Raw genomic sequence first — 14,777 nt, 5'->3', positions numbered from 1 at the left:
TAGAGTCTCACTCTGTTGCCCAGGCTGGAGTGCAATGGCACAATCTCATCTCACTGCAACCTCCACCTCCTGGGCTCAAGCGATTCTCCTGCCTCAGCCTCCCGAGTAGCTGGGACTACAGCTACTCAGAAGCTGTACTGCACCACCACGCCCAGCTAATTTTTTGTATTTTTAGTAGAGATGGGGTTTCACCATGTTGGCCAGGCTGGTCTCTAACTCCTGACCTCAGGTGATCTGCCTGCCTTAGTCTCCCAAAGTGCTGGGATTATAGGCTTGAGCCACAGCACCCGGCCAGTATTTGTAACTTCTATATGAACTTTTAAGAATACTGTAAAGTAAGTACTCTGAATTCTCACAACAAATTTATTTTTATTGAGAAGCATAGTAAATAAAAGAAACTTCCAAAGAACAAGGACAGACTTTTGCACATTGTTTCAATAAATGAGGCCATTTATCTTGTTCTAGTTCTGTTATGTCACTATACCCTTGTTAGGCAGAGTCAATTCCCTTGATTTACAATTGTTTTGTGAATTATACACACGGACTAAAAGACATTTATTTTCTAAGAAAAAGCAGAAAAAAACATTCAAGCATTTCTTAAGCAAAAATCCATCCAACCTTTTCAAGAAGAACTATTTAATGGTATAGCTGCTATTGTTAATATAGTTTCAACACCATTCGATTTTAACCCATCAGATTTAGTCAAAAAATAACATTTCTACGGGTATGTTTTCTCACTCTTCTTCCCAAAAATCCTTAACTCTTTCAGATAGGTTCTTCATCACATCACGCCAAATAAAATAAACTCAAAGAAAATCAGAGCACCGAAATTAACAAACGTGTGGCCCATTTCTAAAGACTCACATACAGCCTGACCAGGCCACCTTTGGGACACCAGTGTGTCAGGTTAACTAAGGACAGATACCCCAGTTTGCATAAGCAAACCACACTGGGGAATTCACACAGGTCTGCCCTGAAAACCTACTCACCTTCTTGGGCATCACCACAGAGAATAATGTCTCCTTCAGTCAGAAACTCACAAATCACCACAGAAAGAAACCTCGACTCCTCAACTTTCTTTGCCCTAACTGGTCTGGATGGAGAATTGACTCCCATTCCCTGGTGCTAGCAGTGAACATGAAATTCAGGACAGTGCGGTGAAGTTGCAGGTGAGGTGTGGCTCATATGTCTAAACATAGTGTGTTTTGCAAACTCCAAGTTGCCACCAGGAATTTTTCTTGTAATGAAATAGAAAAGAATAAAAACTATCTCAGTGTATCACAGATAGTAAAACTGAGTACTGTTTCATAAAAATTTTCATTTTAATCTATGTATCAACATGTGTGCCTCTGTGTGTGTACTTGATCACAATGTAAATTTGGGTCTTATTGTAGACTGCAGTCAAAGAAGTTTAAAAGCTGCCATCCTCAGGAACACCCAGTGAGTACCAGTGTGTGCGTGTAACCAGTAGCCCCATCCCAAACAGCCCAGAGAAAGGCTTTCCCAGCACCGGGCTTCCAGAATCCTGTGCTAAGCTGACAGTACAGAAGAGGCAGTCAACAGGGTTCTGAATCCCAAGTGCCTGAAGGAGGAAGGAAACAATCTCGCCAGAGGGGAAAGGACAGCTGTGACAGTCAGCCTCCCTGAATAAGATCACTGAGACCACGGATGGACATCTTCTGAGCTAACCTACAGTACAGGTAAGAATGGGAAGCTGCCTTTTTAGACAACTATCCATTAGAAACCAGGACGACATATGAACAGTGCATGCTGGTAGCCTTGGATGCTCTAGAATGAGAAACCTTGGGCAAATCAGGCAAAAATTCTCAACCACAGGACAGGACACACTGGCCCAAAGGTTCTTTAACTACAGAGTAAGTAAGAAGAAGCTGTAATTTTACCCCATCTGGGAACATTAGGAAAAAGGCAACTTTCTGATACTCTGACTTCAGTAGAACCAAATTCTTCTGAAAATATAAATGTCAAAGTCACCCATTCACAGTATAATTTGCACCAAAGTGCAAAATCGGGTACATATGTGCACCAAAAACAAAATCAACCCGAACTGAGCTGCCAGAGCAAAATTACAACAGAAACTTAAAATAATATATTGTCCCATCATCCACCTGCCAAAACATTAGCTCAAAGACATGCCTCCTTTAAATACAGTTTTACTAATGATAAAAATAATCATTCAATAAATATTTGTTGAGCACTATTTTAGGTGCCACAAACACTGAGTGAGAAAAACAAAGTCCAATTTTACCAATTTTTTCTTTCTGTGCAAATACATATATCTCATTAAGATAACACCGAATATGGAAAATTGCACCCAGATGGTTTCACTTTTAACATTAAAGCTTCTCCCATAAAATCAAATGCTCTTTGAAAACACCATTCTTACTGGCTACATAATATTCTAACATGGAAATGGTATCATGATTTACCGAAAGACACTCCCAAATGCTTACCACAAGATAAAAACACAAAGGAGAGACATGATTAAATAGAACGTTAGACCTAGATTCAGAGCCTTAAGGAAAAAGAAGGAAAAAAAGGAAAATACAACCTTACGAATGTCAGAGACCCCCCTATTTTCCGCCACAGGGATGAATATCCACGTCCACACCACTGGCCACATCAAGCTCTAATTTGTGCATCTCCCTTTATAAGCCTCACTCCCTCTTTGATCGAAGAGAACATTGTCTGCCCAGAACAATACGTTTTCATTTCAATTTCCCTTCTTTTCAGGAAAGGAAATGTTTGCACTTCAAAGGGTTTCTTTGAAGAGTAGCCCTTCAGCTCTGGCCCGTCCAGGTTGGGCGTTACGTGGACTCAGCGGGGTGTGTGGAGTCTGGGCGGCTGCCCACCGAAGTCACTCTCAAGGCCAGCTCCTTCAAGGAGAGGGTCTGGGGCCGGAGCAGAAAAAACAAACACATGGAAAAATACTCAAGGCTTTTGATCATGACCTTCAGAGGCCCATTTTCACACATAACGTAGACCCACAGCTCAGGGAAACTGAGGTACAAATGATGGGGAGCTGAGGACAATGACGTAGTAGCTTCTAAGAACAAAATCCTTCCAGAAACCAGACTCGCTTAGCAAAGACCCGTCCTGGGTGAGGAAATGGGAGAGCCACTCTTACAGCTGTTATGACGAAGGGACCACCTCAGCAGACAAAGCAGAGAAGTGAGATCCAAACTTCACCACCTGCACCAGTTTTAAAACCTTTCCCTGGGAACTTTTGAGATGCACAGTCATCAGCAAACAGCAAACTTCACCTGGTAAAATTTCACATTTTATTTCTTCCGTAGCCCACTGGTAGGGGCCAAGAGGCTTATGAAAAGGCAAGTCTAACAACCGCATGAAGCACCCAAGAGGTCATTGACACGGGGCCAGTGCTGTTTCCCTCAATCACGCTCCAGGCCCCATCCTTCACCTCTGCCAAGTCCAGGAAGCAAGGGGTATAGACCAGACAAGAGTGGGCCTGCAACATTTCTTTTCAAGTCTCAAACAAGTTCTGGATATTTATTAACAATCTCCACCCTTCCCCACCCGGAGGATATGCACCACAAAGGCACCACCAAGGCTGGTTAAGTCCGCCTGCTCGATGGGCACCTGCCCAAGGGGTGGGCAGGAGCATGAAAGACCTTCAGCTCCAGACAGGGCCAGCTCCTCCCACAGCCCCGGGACTCAGCTGCGGGGCTCCTGCCTGGTGTGTGGGTGGTAGAGGGACCACGGGACTGCGTGGCCAGGTCACCAGAGCTGAAGGAGCTGAGAAAGTCTTCCCACCACCTTTCTGGTCGATTACTCAGCCTCTGAACTGGAATTATGAATGGTTTTTATTTTCTCCTTCTTTTAATTTTCTGTAGTTTCCAAAATTTCCACAACAAACATTCTAACTTTTAGAAACACTTTTTCTTAAAAAGGCTTATGAGGTAGAAAATTAGACTACAGCTTTTTTGAAAGAACCCCTACACTGCACAACTCCTTCTCCAAAAATACTTAGCTATAAAGGACATTATGTGGACGACTGCAAGTCGAATATGGACAGTCTAGCAATCTGACTTTGCTGTCGTACCATGGTTATATGAGAGAAGGTCCTTGTTCTTAGGAAATATACACTGAAGTACAGAGAGCAAATAAAAGAGCATGATATCTTCAGCTTACTCTCAAATGGTTCAGAAAAAATGTGTATGTCTGTGTGCATGTGAGTTTGTGTGTGGGTGGAGAGAGAATAGAAGGAGGCAAAACATAAACCACCTGCACATCTGAGAAGAGGGTACTCAGGAGTTCCTTGTACTCCTGCAACTTTTCTTTTCTTTTTTTTTTTTTTTTGAGACAGCATCTCACTCTGTCACCCAGGCTGGAGTGCAGTGGTGTGATCTCAACCCACTGCAACCTCCGCCTCCCGGGTTCAAGTGATTCCTGTGTCTCATCCTCCCGAGTAGCTGCGACTGCAGGCATGTGCCACCAACACCTGGTTAACTTTTGTATTTTTAGTAGATATGAGTTTCACCATGTTGGCCAGCGCTGGTCTCAAACTCCTGGCCTCAAGTGATCTGTTTGCCTCGGCCTCCCAAAATGCTGGGATTACAGGTGTGAGCCACCATGCCTGGCCTCTGTAACTTTTAACTTTGAAATGTTATCCAAAAACTGCTGAAAAAGAAGAGGGGAAAAGGAGAAGGGCAAAAGGGGTTAGGGAAGAGTTTTCCTAACTCTAATTGCCAGTCTTTCCCAGGGGGCCTCCATGGGGTCCCAGAAACTGCATCCTAATGCCTCAGCTCCTGGACCAGGCCTTGTCCCAAGGGAGGGCAGGAGGTGTCCCTGACACTGTGGGAAAGCTGCGGGCCAGGAAGACACTCCCAAGTCACTTTGGGGAAGATGGGCCCTTGCTGCAGGCCCTGGTGTGGACAGCTCCTGCCCCAGGCTCTCCGAGAGTGTTAAAGAAGCATCCTCTATGGAAAGGCGGCACCTCTGCAAGATATTGTAGAAATCATCAAAGCCAAGCCAAGGGCAGGACAACAGAGGCCACTGGCCTTAAGAAGGATGGAATACACAAAAGGAAGCTGACTTTCCCCTACGAACAGTCTCTGGTTCCCACAAGACCCCTTGCAAAGGGGTCTCCCCAGGTGGAGATGGAGGTGGAGTGTGGGCATGGCTGGATGGTGATAAATCAGACAAAGCTCCCTTGTGGTCTGGGCAGGAGGCACTGCATCCAGCCAAAGGCTGGGGATGTAAATGCCAAACTACTGACCCAAAAAGAATGCAGCCCAGCCTCTGTCATACACCCTGGCTCCTGCCACTGGCCACGTCCCAGCGCAGCTGCCCCAGGGACCCCAGGGCTCCAGCTGTGCCAGATGCCTGGACTTGGGAGGCGGAAGACCTGCGTTCAGAGACAGCAGAGGGAAATCAGGGCAAAGAGAGGGGAGGCAGGGTGCCATCCAGCATTGGGGCACATGACCGGTGCCAGCACCACTTGGACTCAGCCAGAAACAGAGGGACACAGGCAGATGGGCTTCAGATCTATCTGCCTCCCACTCAGTGTACACAGGGCAGGCCAGACCAGGCCTATACCGAGACAGGCTGGAGTCCAGGTAAAGGCAGACATCTAGGTTCCAATCTTCACTCGGCCGCTGACTGCCTACCTGTGTGCCCATGGGCCACCTGCCTCCCTCCCCCCGTCAGTCAAAGCAGAAGGGCCGACCTCACTGGGTGGCTGGGAGGACTCAAATGAAACATAGATAAAGCGTCCAGTACATGCTGAGCACGAAATAAGTGCTTGCAAGGATTGATCTTACCTAGCCCCGGGGCCCCTCCCTTCCTTCCTACTTCGCCTAACAGACTTTGCTAATGGCACTCGGTAGGCAGACAAGATGCAGAGAAGGACATTTCGAAGACATCCGTAACAGATCAACAGCCACTCTGTGGGGAGGTGAGCCCCTGCCTTCTCACTGCTGCCCCCAGGTGGGTGTCACCCACCACCCCTGCCCTGTATGGAGGCATCCTATCCTACTGACACAAGCACGGGATGAGTGAGGTGGGAAACACACGGCCCAGAGTTTCAGCTTTTCAGCTTTGTTTTTTCTAAGACCCAAGGTCTTCAGAGTAATTTGAACAAAATGTTTGAGATGACTATAGCTAGGGCAGTCACTCCCGTCCTGCCTCCCACCAAACATACACACATACACATACACACACACATACACACACACATACACACACACATACACACACACACATACACACACACACAGAGCAAACACTAAGAAAGGGGCTGTGAGCTCTGTTTCCCAGGAGTCCTAGGAGTCACCAAGCCCAAGGTGTGTGGGTCTGAGACCTAAGCAAACCTGCACCCCATGGCCAGGGAACACCAGGATCCCAAAGAGAGATGGCTTCAAGTCCATCCAGGCAGTCAGAGCCAAAACAGCCCAGAGACTATTGTTCCTTCCCTCAGACCTAGGACCAGATGGGATGGTGAACCTGTCAGCAGATGCCTCAGAGGCCCACATCCCTCCTTCAGCACCCTGGGACTATGTGCCCCTCCTAATTCAGACACAAACCCAAGGAAAGAGCACAACATTTTAATGCCTTGGTAAAATGAGAGAGCGAAATTAAGTTGTTATAAAAATTATTTTTCTCAGGGCCAGGCTAAGTGGCTCACGACCGTAGCACTTTAGGGAGGCAAGGCAGGCAGATCACTTGAGGCCAGGAGTTTGAGACCAGCGTGGGCAACATAATGAGATCCCTCCTCTACCAAAAAATAAAAATAAAAATTAGCCGGGTGTGGTGGTACATACCTGTGGTTCCAGGTACCGGAGACATACCTGTGGTTCCAGGTACCGGAGACATACCTGTGATTCCAGGTACCAGAGAGGCTGAGGTGGAGGATCACTTGATCCTAGGAGGTGAAGGCTACACAAGCTGTGACTGCACCACTGCGCTCCAGCCTGGGTGACAGAGCGCAATCCTCTCCCAAAAAAAAAAAAAAAAAAAAAAAAAAAAATATATATATATATATACACACACACACACACATAGACATATCTATTTCTCCCACGCCTAAATCAAGGAACTGAGCCTTCTTTCCAGTATAATAGTCAACACTTATATGCAACATTTAGACTTGTGCCAGAGGCTGTGTTAAATCCGTAGCATGGATTATCTCATTTAAATCCTCTCAGTCCCATAAGGTAGGCACTAGAAGTCAATTATCATGCAAAAAATATGAAAAAGAATTTAAATGTGGTTCCAAGGACTATCAGAAAAAACACTGATCCCATAAGTGGAACCCACTCTGGGGCTCTGCTCTTTCCGCCAGCAGGGGTCATGACGTCTCATGTGACCCCACAGCGTAGAGGCCCCATAACCTCATGTTGCAGAGGCCCCACATTGAGCAGAGGCCACTCCCGGAGTCACCACTGCTAGATGGTCTCGACAACGCAGAACTCTCTGTGCAGGACACGGGGATCCACTTCTAAAGAAACAGGAAAGCAGCTGGTTGTCCTCACAGCCAAGAACCCGATCTGAACAAATATTCTGAAGAAAGCACTGCAGTAGGAATATGGAAAGCTAGGAAACAAAATTGCCATGCCCTCTGTGCCCCCAGGAAAGGGAGGGGCAAGGGGACAGTCAGAAAAAAAATGGAGAGACAATGTAGCCACACATAGTCCTACTAGAAGAAGGGACCTCCTGTCCCACCTCCAAATAAACCCCCAGGTTTCCTTGCTCTTGACTTGCGGTTGCCACGGTCAGAACTGCAGGCTGCTAACAAAAGGACTGATCTCAAGAGAGAAATTTAAATGCATGGACTTGGTGCCTTTATTCTTTCAAAGAACATTATGGACTCCATGCTTCCTAACTTCACTACTGTGAGGCTGAGAGGGACAGGCTCTCCCAATATATAGATGGAGCCAGTGTATAAGGTTCAGGAAGTCTAAATTACCTCAGAGAGAAGCAAAGCCAGGATTCCAGAAGCCAGGAGCAGTGCTGTTCCCAGTATTGGTCCTAACTCCCCTCAGTTCCTCAAAGCAGCATCCTTCGTTTCAAGGCAGATAATCATCCCATTCTGCATTGAAGCTGTGAAAGCCTCTTCCCTCAGTCACAAGGCTCTGGCTCCAGTTATCCAGTGTATTCACCAAATGCAATACCTGCCATTCCCCACTGTTTCTGACAATAATTACATGAAAAAAGCTCAATGAAAACCACTGGGTGTGGCAGGAGGGGCCAACCGCAGACCAGCCAGAATCTAGTCCATGTACCTGGGATGACCAAAGCCTGACCAATGGGCCAGTTAAACGGCATCCCCCAGGTCTGCCAATGCTGCACATCTGAACGAATGCCTTGGGAGAGAATTGAACACGACTAGCAAGCCACCAAATCACTTTCCCAGTTTTATGCCCATCCTTCTGGTAATTCCATTTGGCAAATGCACTAAACCTGACTTGACAGATCATGACCCACACTGAACCACAGGGGTGGTTATTTTCAAGGCTGCTTTGTAGTTGGGTATGGGGGTGGGGGAGGAGGCAGATTATGGCAAAACAGAAAGGGAGGTCACTAAAGTTTATCACAAGGCAGATAATCTGCCGCAAATGAAGCTACTACTCTGTTCCCTCACTGGAAGAGAGGTCCAAACCCTGGGGTGGATAGCAGGATGGCCAGGGATCTGATGCCTCCCCACCCAAGGCCTGGGAAACCCGAGGGGAGGCAGATGTCCTGAGGATCCAGGAATACCCCAGGACCTTTGAACCCCATGTTTAGAGGGTCCCCATTCCACAGGACAAGCCCACCGCCAGGCGGCCCACTAGAAGGCGGCAGAGGAGCAAAGGGAGGCCATGGGCAGCAAGGAGACAGAGGTTGAAGAGACCCCCCAGATTTGGCGAGAGGAGCCAGTAAAGCTAGGTGAAGGGGAAGGATGCCAGCACCGTGGACGGCTGGCTGCAACACACAGGCAGGCACCTGAGAGGGGCCCCAAGAAGACACGTCTTCCAGCCCTGACTCTGGGGATGAGAGTTCTAAAAAGGGCAGTTGTGACTTTCAAAAAGTCCCTCTTCCATCCAGCAGGTTCTTTGCTCAGCCTTCCCATCTCATTAATACAGCAACTCCAATGTGCTTGGAGTCACATTTGACCTTTCTCACCCTCCCATGAATCCACCGGCCAATCCTATTGGATCTGCTTTAAAATCTATCCAGGTCTGCACGGCCCAACTATACAGAAAAATACCACATCCCATCGGAAGGTCTTGCTTGGAGTGAGGACCAAGAAGCAGGTGGAGTGATAGGCATCTCTGAAGATGCCTCTGGAAGAGATAACTCCGAGACCCAAGTATCTCCAAGGTTTAGAGGGAAAAAAATATTTTTCTCTATAACAAGGATGCACTTACTCACATTTCAAATTTGTCCCTTGGACTAACAGCAATCTCTCCAAATACATGGTTGATAATGAGAAAGGATTAATTTAATTGGACATACTTCTGAGCCCTCCAACATAGTTACCTATTTGTATGGACTTTGGTTAAAATAAACTACAGGCCAGCATAATCAATCAACATGTATTTAATTCCATCAAAGAATGAGTTTTTGTACCAAATAGAAAATTGAAACTCCCTGAAGTCAACAACCTTGTCTTTCAACCCTTTTTTTTTTCACCTAAAGTAATCATATGCACAGAAGCACGTGGCTCTAGGATCCAGACCCAGACAAGGGAGTACATTTCTGATCCACTTACTAAGCCCTGTCCTCTTTACTCAAAACTCCTTTGACATCCTTTGAATTTTACCTTTATAGTAATTAAATGTGATCGTAATATGCTAAATCTATTTTTAAAACCATTTTAACCTATTGTTGACCTCTCCCCTAAGTTTCTATTCTGTTCGTGTGACTTAAATAAGACCTTTTATTTTAATAACAGAAAGGTGTGTTCATATAAAAATCACGGTAATTTCCACTGACACCAACTAAAAATACCAGAGGAATAAATGTATCATGGTTTCCTATTATCTGAACCAAACATAAAGGGCAAGAAATATTAAGAAAAATCCCAAATAAATTATAATTCGAATTAAATACAATTAGGGCATTCAGCCAGAGGCCGACATATACAACTCTACTAGTTGAATGGGAGATAAAAGGCACATATTTTAGGGAGATACACCTGGGATTGAAATCCCAACCATCTGGTAACTATCTGGACTAAAACCCAACACATGAGGGCATGGCGGTGATGACGTAAGTATTGGGAAATGCAGGTTATTTATTTTTTTTCCTAAAGGCACATGTCTGACTATCCCAGTCACACAAGTCAAACACAACTGCTATCTGGTTCCCCCATCCCCTGGAAAGGGTCAGGAGCTGAACCAACAGGCCGAACTACATACAGTGCAGTTCAACTACAGGAGCTGAACTACAGTGCAGCTGCCGCTCTGTGTACACGAAGGTTTTAGAATGACTGTGACCTGCCCATGCCCGGGAAGTTATCTACTACGCAGAAGGGAACACCCTGAGAATACGGTGTCTTTCCAAAGGCGGAAGAACTTCCTCTCACTCCAAACCATGTGGAGGGCCTGAGGAACCCGGCCTTTTCAGGCCACACTGGGTCACAAAGAAGCCCACCTAGGGGAGACTTCCTCGAAGCAATCTTGGGGACCCAGACGAGAGGTGCAGGCGGCGCGTCCCGGGTTCTAGGGACAAGCGGAGGGCTAGTTGCTCTAGGTCAGGGCGACCACCGGGCGGGGATGGCAGCAGAGTCCCCGGGCGGGCCACCTGCCGCGGGACCACCCTCCGGGCGGCCGGGCAGGGTCCGCACCCAAGGCTGATGACACATCCCCAGACCTCGTGGCGGGGCGGGGTGCTCTGCACCGCGCCATGTAAGGGAAGGTCTCCTCGCTGCCAGCGGGCTCCGGATGCCTCCCGGGCTGGCCAGCGCGCCCGCCGCCGGCCCACGCACCCCGACCACCCCGTGCGTAGCGGCGCGCGGGTCCCCGGACAGGCGCGCGGGGCGGGCATCGCCAGGTCGCCCACGCTTACTCACTCGGTGTTGCATCATACACCACGCCGCGGCTTCAAGGAGCCAAAATGGACTCCGTGGAGGCGACAGCCGCATGGGCACCGGCCCCGCGCGCCCACTCCGGGTCCCGCCCGGTCCAGGTCCTGGCCCTTCCCGGAGGATGGCAGCGCTCCCGGCGCGGGGGCCCTCGCCACTCCCGCGCCGCCCTCCCGCGGCCCCACGCGGAGCCAGGGCCCCCTTCGTGATAACCCGGGCCCAAGGAGCTGCCCCCTGCGTTGGCGGGGGCCGGGCACTCACCGAGCCGGCGGCGACGGGGCTCCAGCAGGACAGCGGACGGACAGACAGGCGGACGCGCTCAAGGACCAACGGACGCTCGGCCGGGGAGACTGGGCGGGGCGGGGGCGCGGCGTGCGGGGAGAGGAGTGGAGGCTGCGGTTAGCAGGAGCCGGCGGCCGCGTGCGCGCCTGCCAGGCGGTTGACCAGCTGCTAGCGGTTGACTCGCTGCTCACACCTGCCCGCGCTGACTGAATGGGCGCGGAGGACTGGCGGAATTCGGCGCCAGGTTTCATCAGCCGCGCGCCCGGCCCCCGCCCCTCGCGCCCAGCGCCCCGCGCCCGCCTACGGACTAGGCAGCCCCGGCCCGCTCGGCCGCGTCACGGCCGGGCACCAATGGGAGCGCGGCGCGGCGGCGGCTGCCAGCCCAGAGGCGGCGGCCGAGTACCGACGCGCCCTTGGTGGGCGGGGCAGCTGAGTCTTCGCGCGCCCGGCGCCTCAACCTGCGGTTCCCGTAGCGGGCGGGCGGGCTGCACCTCCGCTCGCCTTCTCAGTGGCTCCGCAGGCGTGTGGCCGCTTCTCCGCCAATCTGAGCCCGCCGCGCCACAGCATCCTATGGTCCTCTGCAGATCCCACAGCGCCCCGGCCAGAACTAGTGCCGCAGGTCCGGCTGTGCCAACCCCGTCCCGGCGGGCCCCAGGGAGCTCACGCGGAGCTCGTGACCAGCTTTCCTTCTCCAAAATAAAAGATCTGGTATGCACTTAAAGGGTTTAAATTGTCTTTTCTTTTTAGAGACAGGGTGTTGCCCTGTTGTCCAGGCTGGAGCGCAGTTCACTTTAACTCGAAATCCTGGTCAAGCGATCCTCCCGCCTGGGCCTCCCAAAGCGCCCTAGGATTACAGGCCTGAAACACTGCACCGGCCTAAAAACTACTATAAATCTTCATGTCTTTGTTATTGGATTATTTTATTGCTATTCCCTTGCCCTTGCTAATACTTTATCCTTGCCAGTTGTCAGAAGAGCCCCAAAGCTTGAATCTATCAGTGCCCCCTTGGCGGTGGCAAATGCACAAACAGCTAGTCAGAACGGCTCACTTTTGCAGTTACCTCCCAGGAAGTGGCAGAAACTTCAGTCCTGAATCACACCGTGCTCACCTCTTAAGCTCCTTCCTTGTCTCCTTTTGTACCAAAAACCAAGCAAGAATCATAATCTTTAAAGATCCAGTGATCTGGCACTTGGGATAGGTAAGCAGGGCATAAATTAATACTACCATCCTTCTTCTATCTTGTAGGAAAACAAAAACGGTGGACGGTGTCCGTGGCCTTTGAATCCTTTCTACAGATCCTTCTCAAATGTCAGCTGCTGAACTATTCCCTTGGAATTAGACTAGCAATTTATAAAGTACATAATTGCATGGTGCTAGCTTCAGAAAAGTGTTTTGTTGTTGCTGCTGTCGTCATTTGTTTGTTTTTTAGAGACAGGGGTCTCACTCTGTCACCCAGGCCGGAATGCAGTGGTACAATCATAGCTCACTGTAACTTCAAATTCCCAGGCTCAAGTGATCCTCCTGCCTCAGCCTCCCAAGTAGATAGAACTACAGGCTTGTGTCATCACGCCTAGTTAATTTTTTTTTTATATATAGACAAGGGTTTTTGATATGTTGCATAGGCTGGCCTCAAATACCAGCTGTCTTGCGATCATTTTGCCTCAACCTCCACTAGCATCTAGGACTACAGGGATGAGCCACCATGCCCGTCCCCAGAAAAAGCTGTAATGAACACAGGCTTAGCAGTTGTAAAATGCGTTTTTGTTTTTGTTTTAGAGACTGGGTCTCACTCTGTCACCAAGTTGGAGTGCAGTGGCAACATCATAGCTCACTGCAGCCTTGAACTCCTAGGCTCAAACAATCCCCTCACTTTAGCCTCCCCAGTAGCTGGAAATATAGGCGAGCACCATCCTGCCCAGCTTTGTAATGTGCTTTGAACAGTGCCTGACATCATTGTAAGCCGCCATATATGCTTTGTTTTAAAACAGCAAATCTGGCTGGTCACGGTGGCTCCCAGGTAATCCCAGGACTTTGGGAGGGCGAGGCGGACAGATCATGAGGTCAACAGATTGACACCATCCTGGCCAACATGGTGAAACCCCATCTCTACTAAAAATACAAAAATGATCTGAATGTGGTGGTGCACGCCCCTAGTCCCAACTACTTGGGAGGCTGAGGCAGGAGAATTGCTTGAACCCAGGAGGCGGAGGTTGCAGTTAGCCAAGATTGGACCACTGCACCCCAGCCTGGTGACAGACGGAGACTCCGTCTCAAAAATAAAAATAAAAAGAAAGAAAGAAAGAAATAAAACAACGTATCTTCGTTCAATTGCACAGTGGTGAAATGATGCCCTCCACTCACAGAAGGAGATCTCCCAGATCCCACGCAGCCTACTCTGCCTGCTGAGGCTACAGTAAGCATGTCCCGTTCTCATAGAGAGAAGCCTGGTAGGATTAAAGACCACCTCCTTTGCCCTTGGCACCAGATCAGGATTTGAATCTGAACTCTACTAGTTCATTTGCTGTGAGAGCTTCTGCAAACTGTTTCACCCCTGTTTGGAGCTTGTAAATCTTATATTCTTAAGAAAAAAAAATCTATGCCTTGGTGTTTGAAATATGACTGTGGAATTTTCTCTTTCTGCCTATCTGTCTGTCTTTCTTTTTCCCTGTGTTGACTTCTGGCAGTAAAATAGAATCTCGTAGATTGTAGAGATGCTCTCCTTGGGCAACACAGAGCGCCAACATGAAGTTAATGTTTGTAAATTCTAAGAGCAAGTGCTCCAGGCCCTGATGGGAGTATGGGTGAAATTTAACCCAGGAGACTTTTAGCACTGTGCTCCGTTTAGCATTCCCACTCAGCAAGGTCCTGTCTTCAATAAGACAAACCTCATGAGCAAGTGACTTCTCAGGAAAAAGAATTCAGTGTGAACCAGGGAAGAAATAGTTATGCACAAGATCTCAGCAAAAAATTAGAGGATGCTGATAAAGTGGGCTAAATGTTTTAAGCAAAGCCAGTTTTTAGGCAGGTCATGACTCACATTACAGGTTCAGAGAAACCATGAGTGACAGGCAGCCTTGATTACAGTCAAAGAGCAGCTGCCCAAGATTCCAGCAACCATTAAGAAAAGGAGATGCTACAATTTAGGCCCTACAGAGCAACATCTAAGATTAAGGTTGACATACTAAGTCTCTTTCTAGCACCATTGGGCACCTTGGGGGCAAGGAAAGTGCACAGAATCAGAGCCAGACAGATGTGGGTTTCAATTCTAACCAGCTGCTGACCTGGGGAGAGTGGCCTGTTCACTCTGTGCCTCAGTTTCCTCATTTTCAAAATAAGAATTTTACTACCTGCTGGATACATATGAACTTCATGGTAAGGATGAAAAATGTGTATAAAGATGAACAGAATATAGAGCTCAGAAATAGACGTAGTTTGTTTTGTGTTGCTATAA

General features: G+C 48.6%; 2 protein-coding genes across 2 annotated transcripts in view; one reads left to right on the top strand and one right to left on the bottom strand.

Annotated features, from left to right (window-relative positions):
• Positions 1-11,807, bottom strand: part of SLC7A1 (solute carrier family 7 member 1) — an 87,110-nt gene extending 75,303 nt beyond the window's left edge. The window contains exon 1 of the mRNA XM_010367089.2: positions 11,306-11,807. The gene's annotated coding sequence lies outside the window, so the exon portion shown is untranslated. The remainder of the gene's footprint in view (positions 1-11,305) is intronic.
• LOC115894568 (translation initiation factor IF-2-like) lies at positions 11,498-13,319 on the top strand. The gene is made up of 2 exons (XM_030922171.1): positions 11,498-12,034; positions 12,572-13,319. Exons 1-2 carry the CDS (start codon positions 11,537-11,539, stop codon positions 12,644-12,646), a joined length of 573 nt encoding a protein of 190 aa, XP_030778031.1. The 5' UTR covers positions 11,498-11,536; the 3' UTR covers positions 12,647-13,319.
• Positions 13,320-14,777: the final 1,458 nt, after the last annotated feature.

This window comes from Rhinopithecus roxellana, chromosome 18 (assembly GCF_007565055.1).
Source record: "Rhinopithecus roxellana isolate Shanxi Qingling chromosome 18, ASM756505v1, whole genome shotgun sequence".
Taxonomy (NCBI): Eukaryota; Metazoa; Chordata; class Mammalia; order Primates; family Cercopithecidae; genus Rhinopithecus; species Rhinopithecus roxellana.
The sequence above is the reverse complement of the archived record's forward strand: the minus strand, read 5'-3'. Positions and strand labels throughout refer to the sequence as shown.

What these genes read in the sequence shown, in the direction of transcription:
- LOC115894568 (XM_030922171.1), top strand. Translation starts at nt 11,537, where the DNA reads ATGGGCGCGGAGGACTGGCGGAATTCGGCGCCAGGTTTCATCAGCCGC. An exon ending in TCTCCAAAATAAAAGATCTG is followed by an intron (nt 12,035 to 12,571) that starts GTATGCACTTAA and finishes TCTATCTTGTAG; the next exon opens with GAAAACAAAAACGGTGGACG.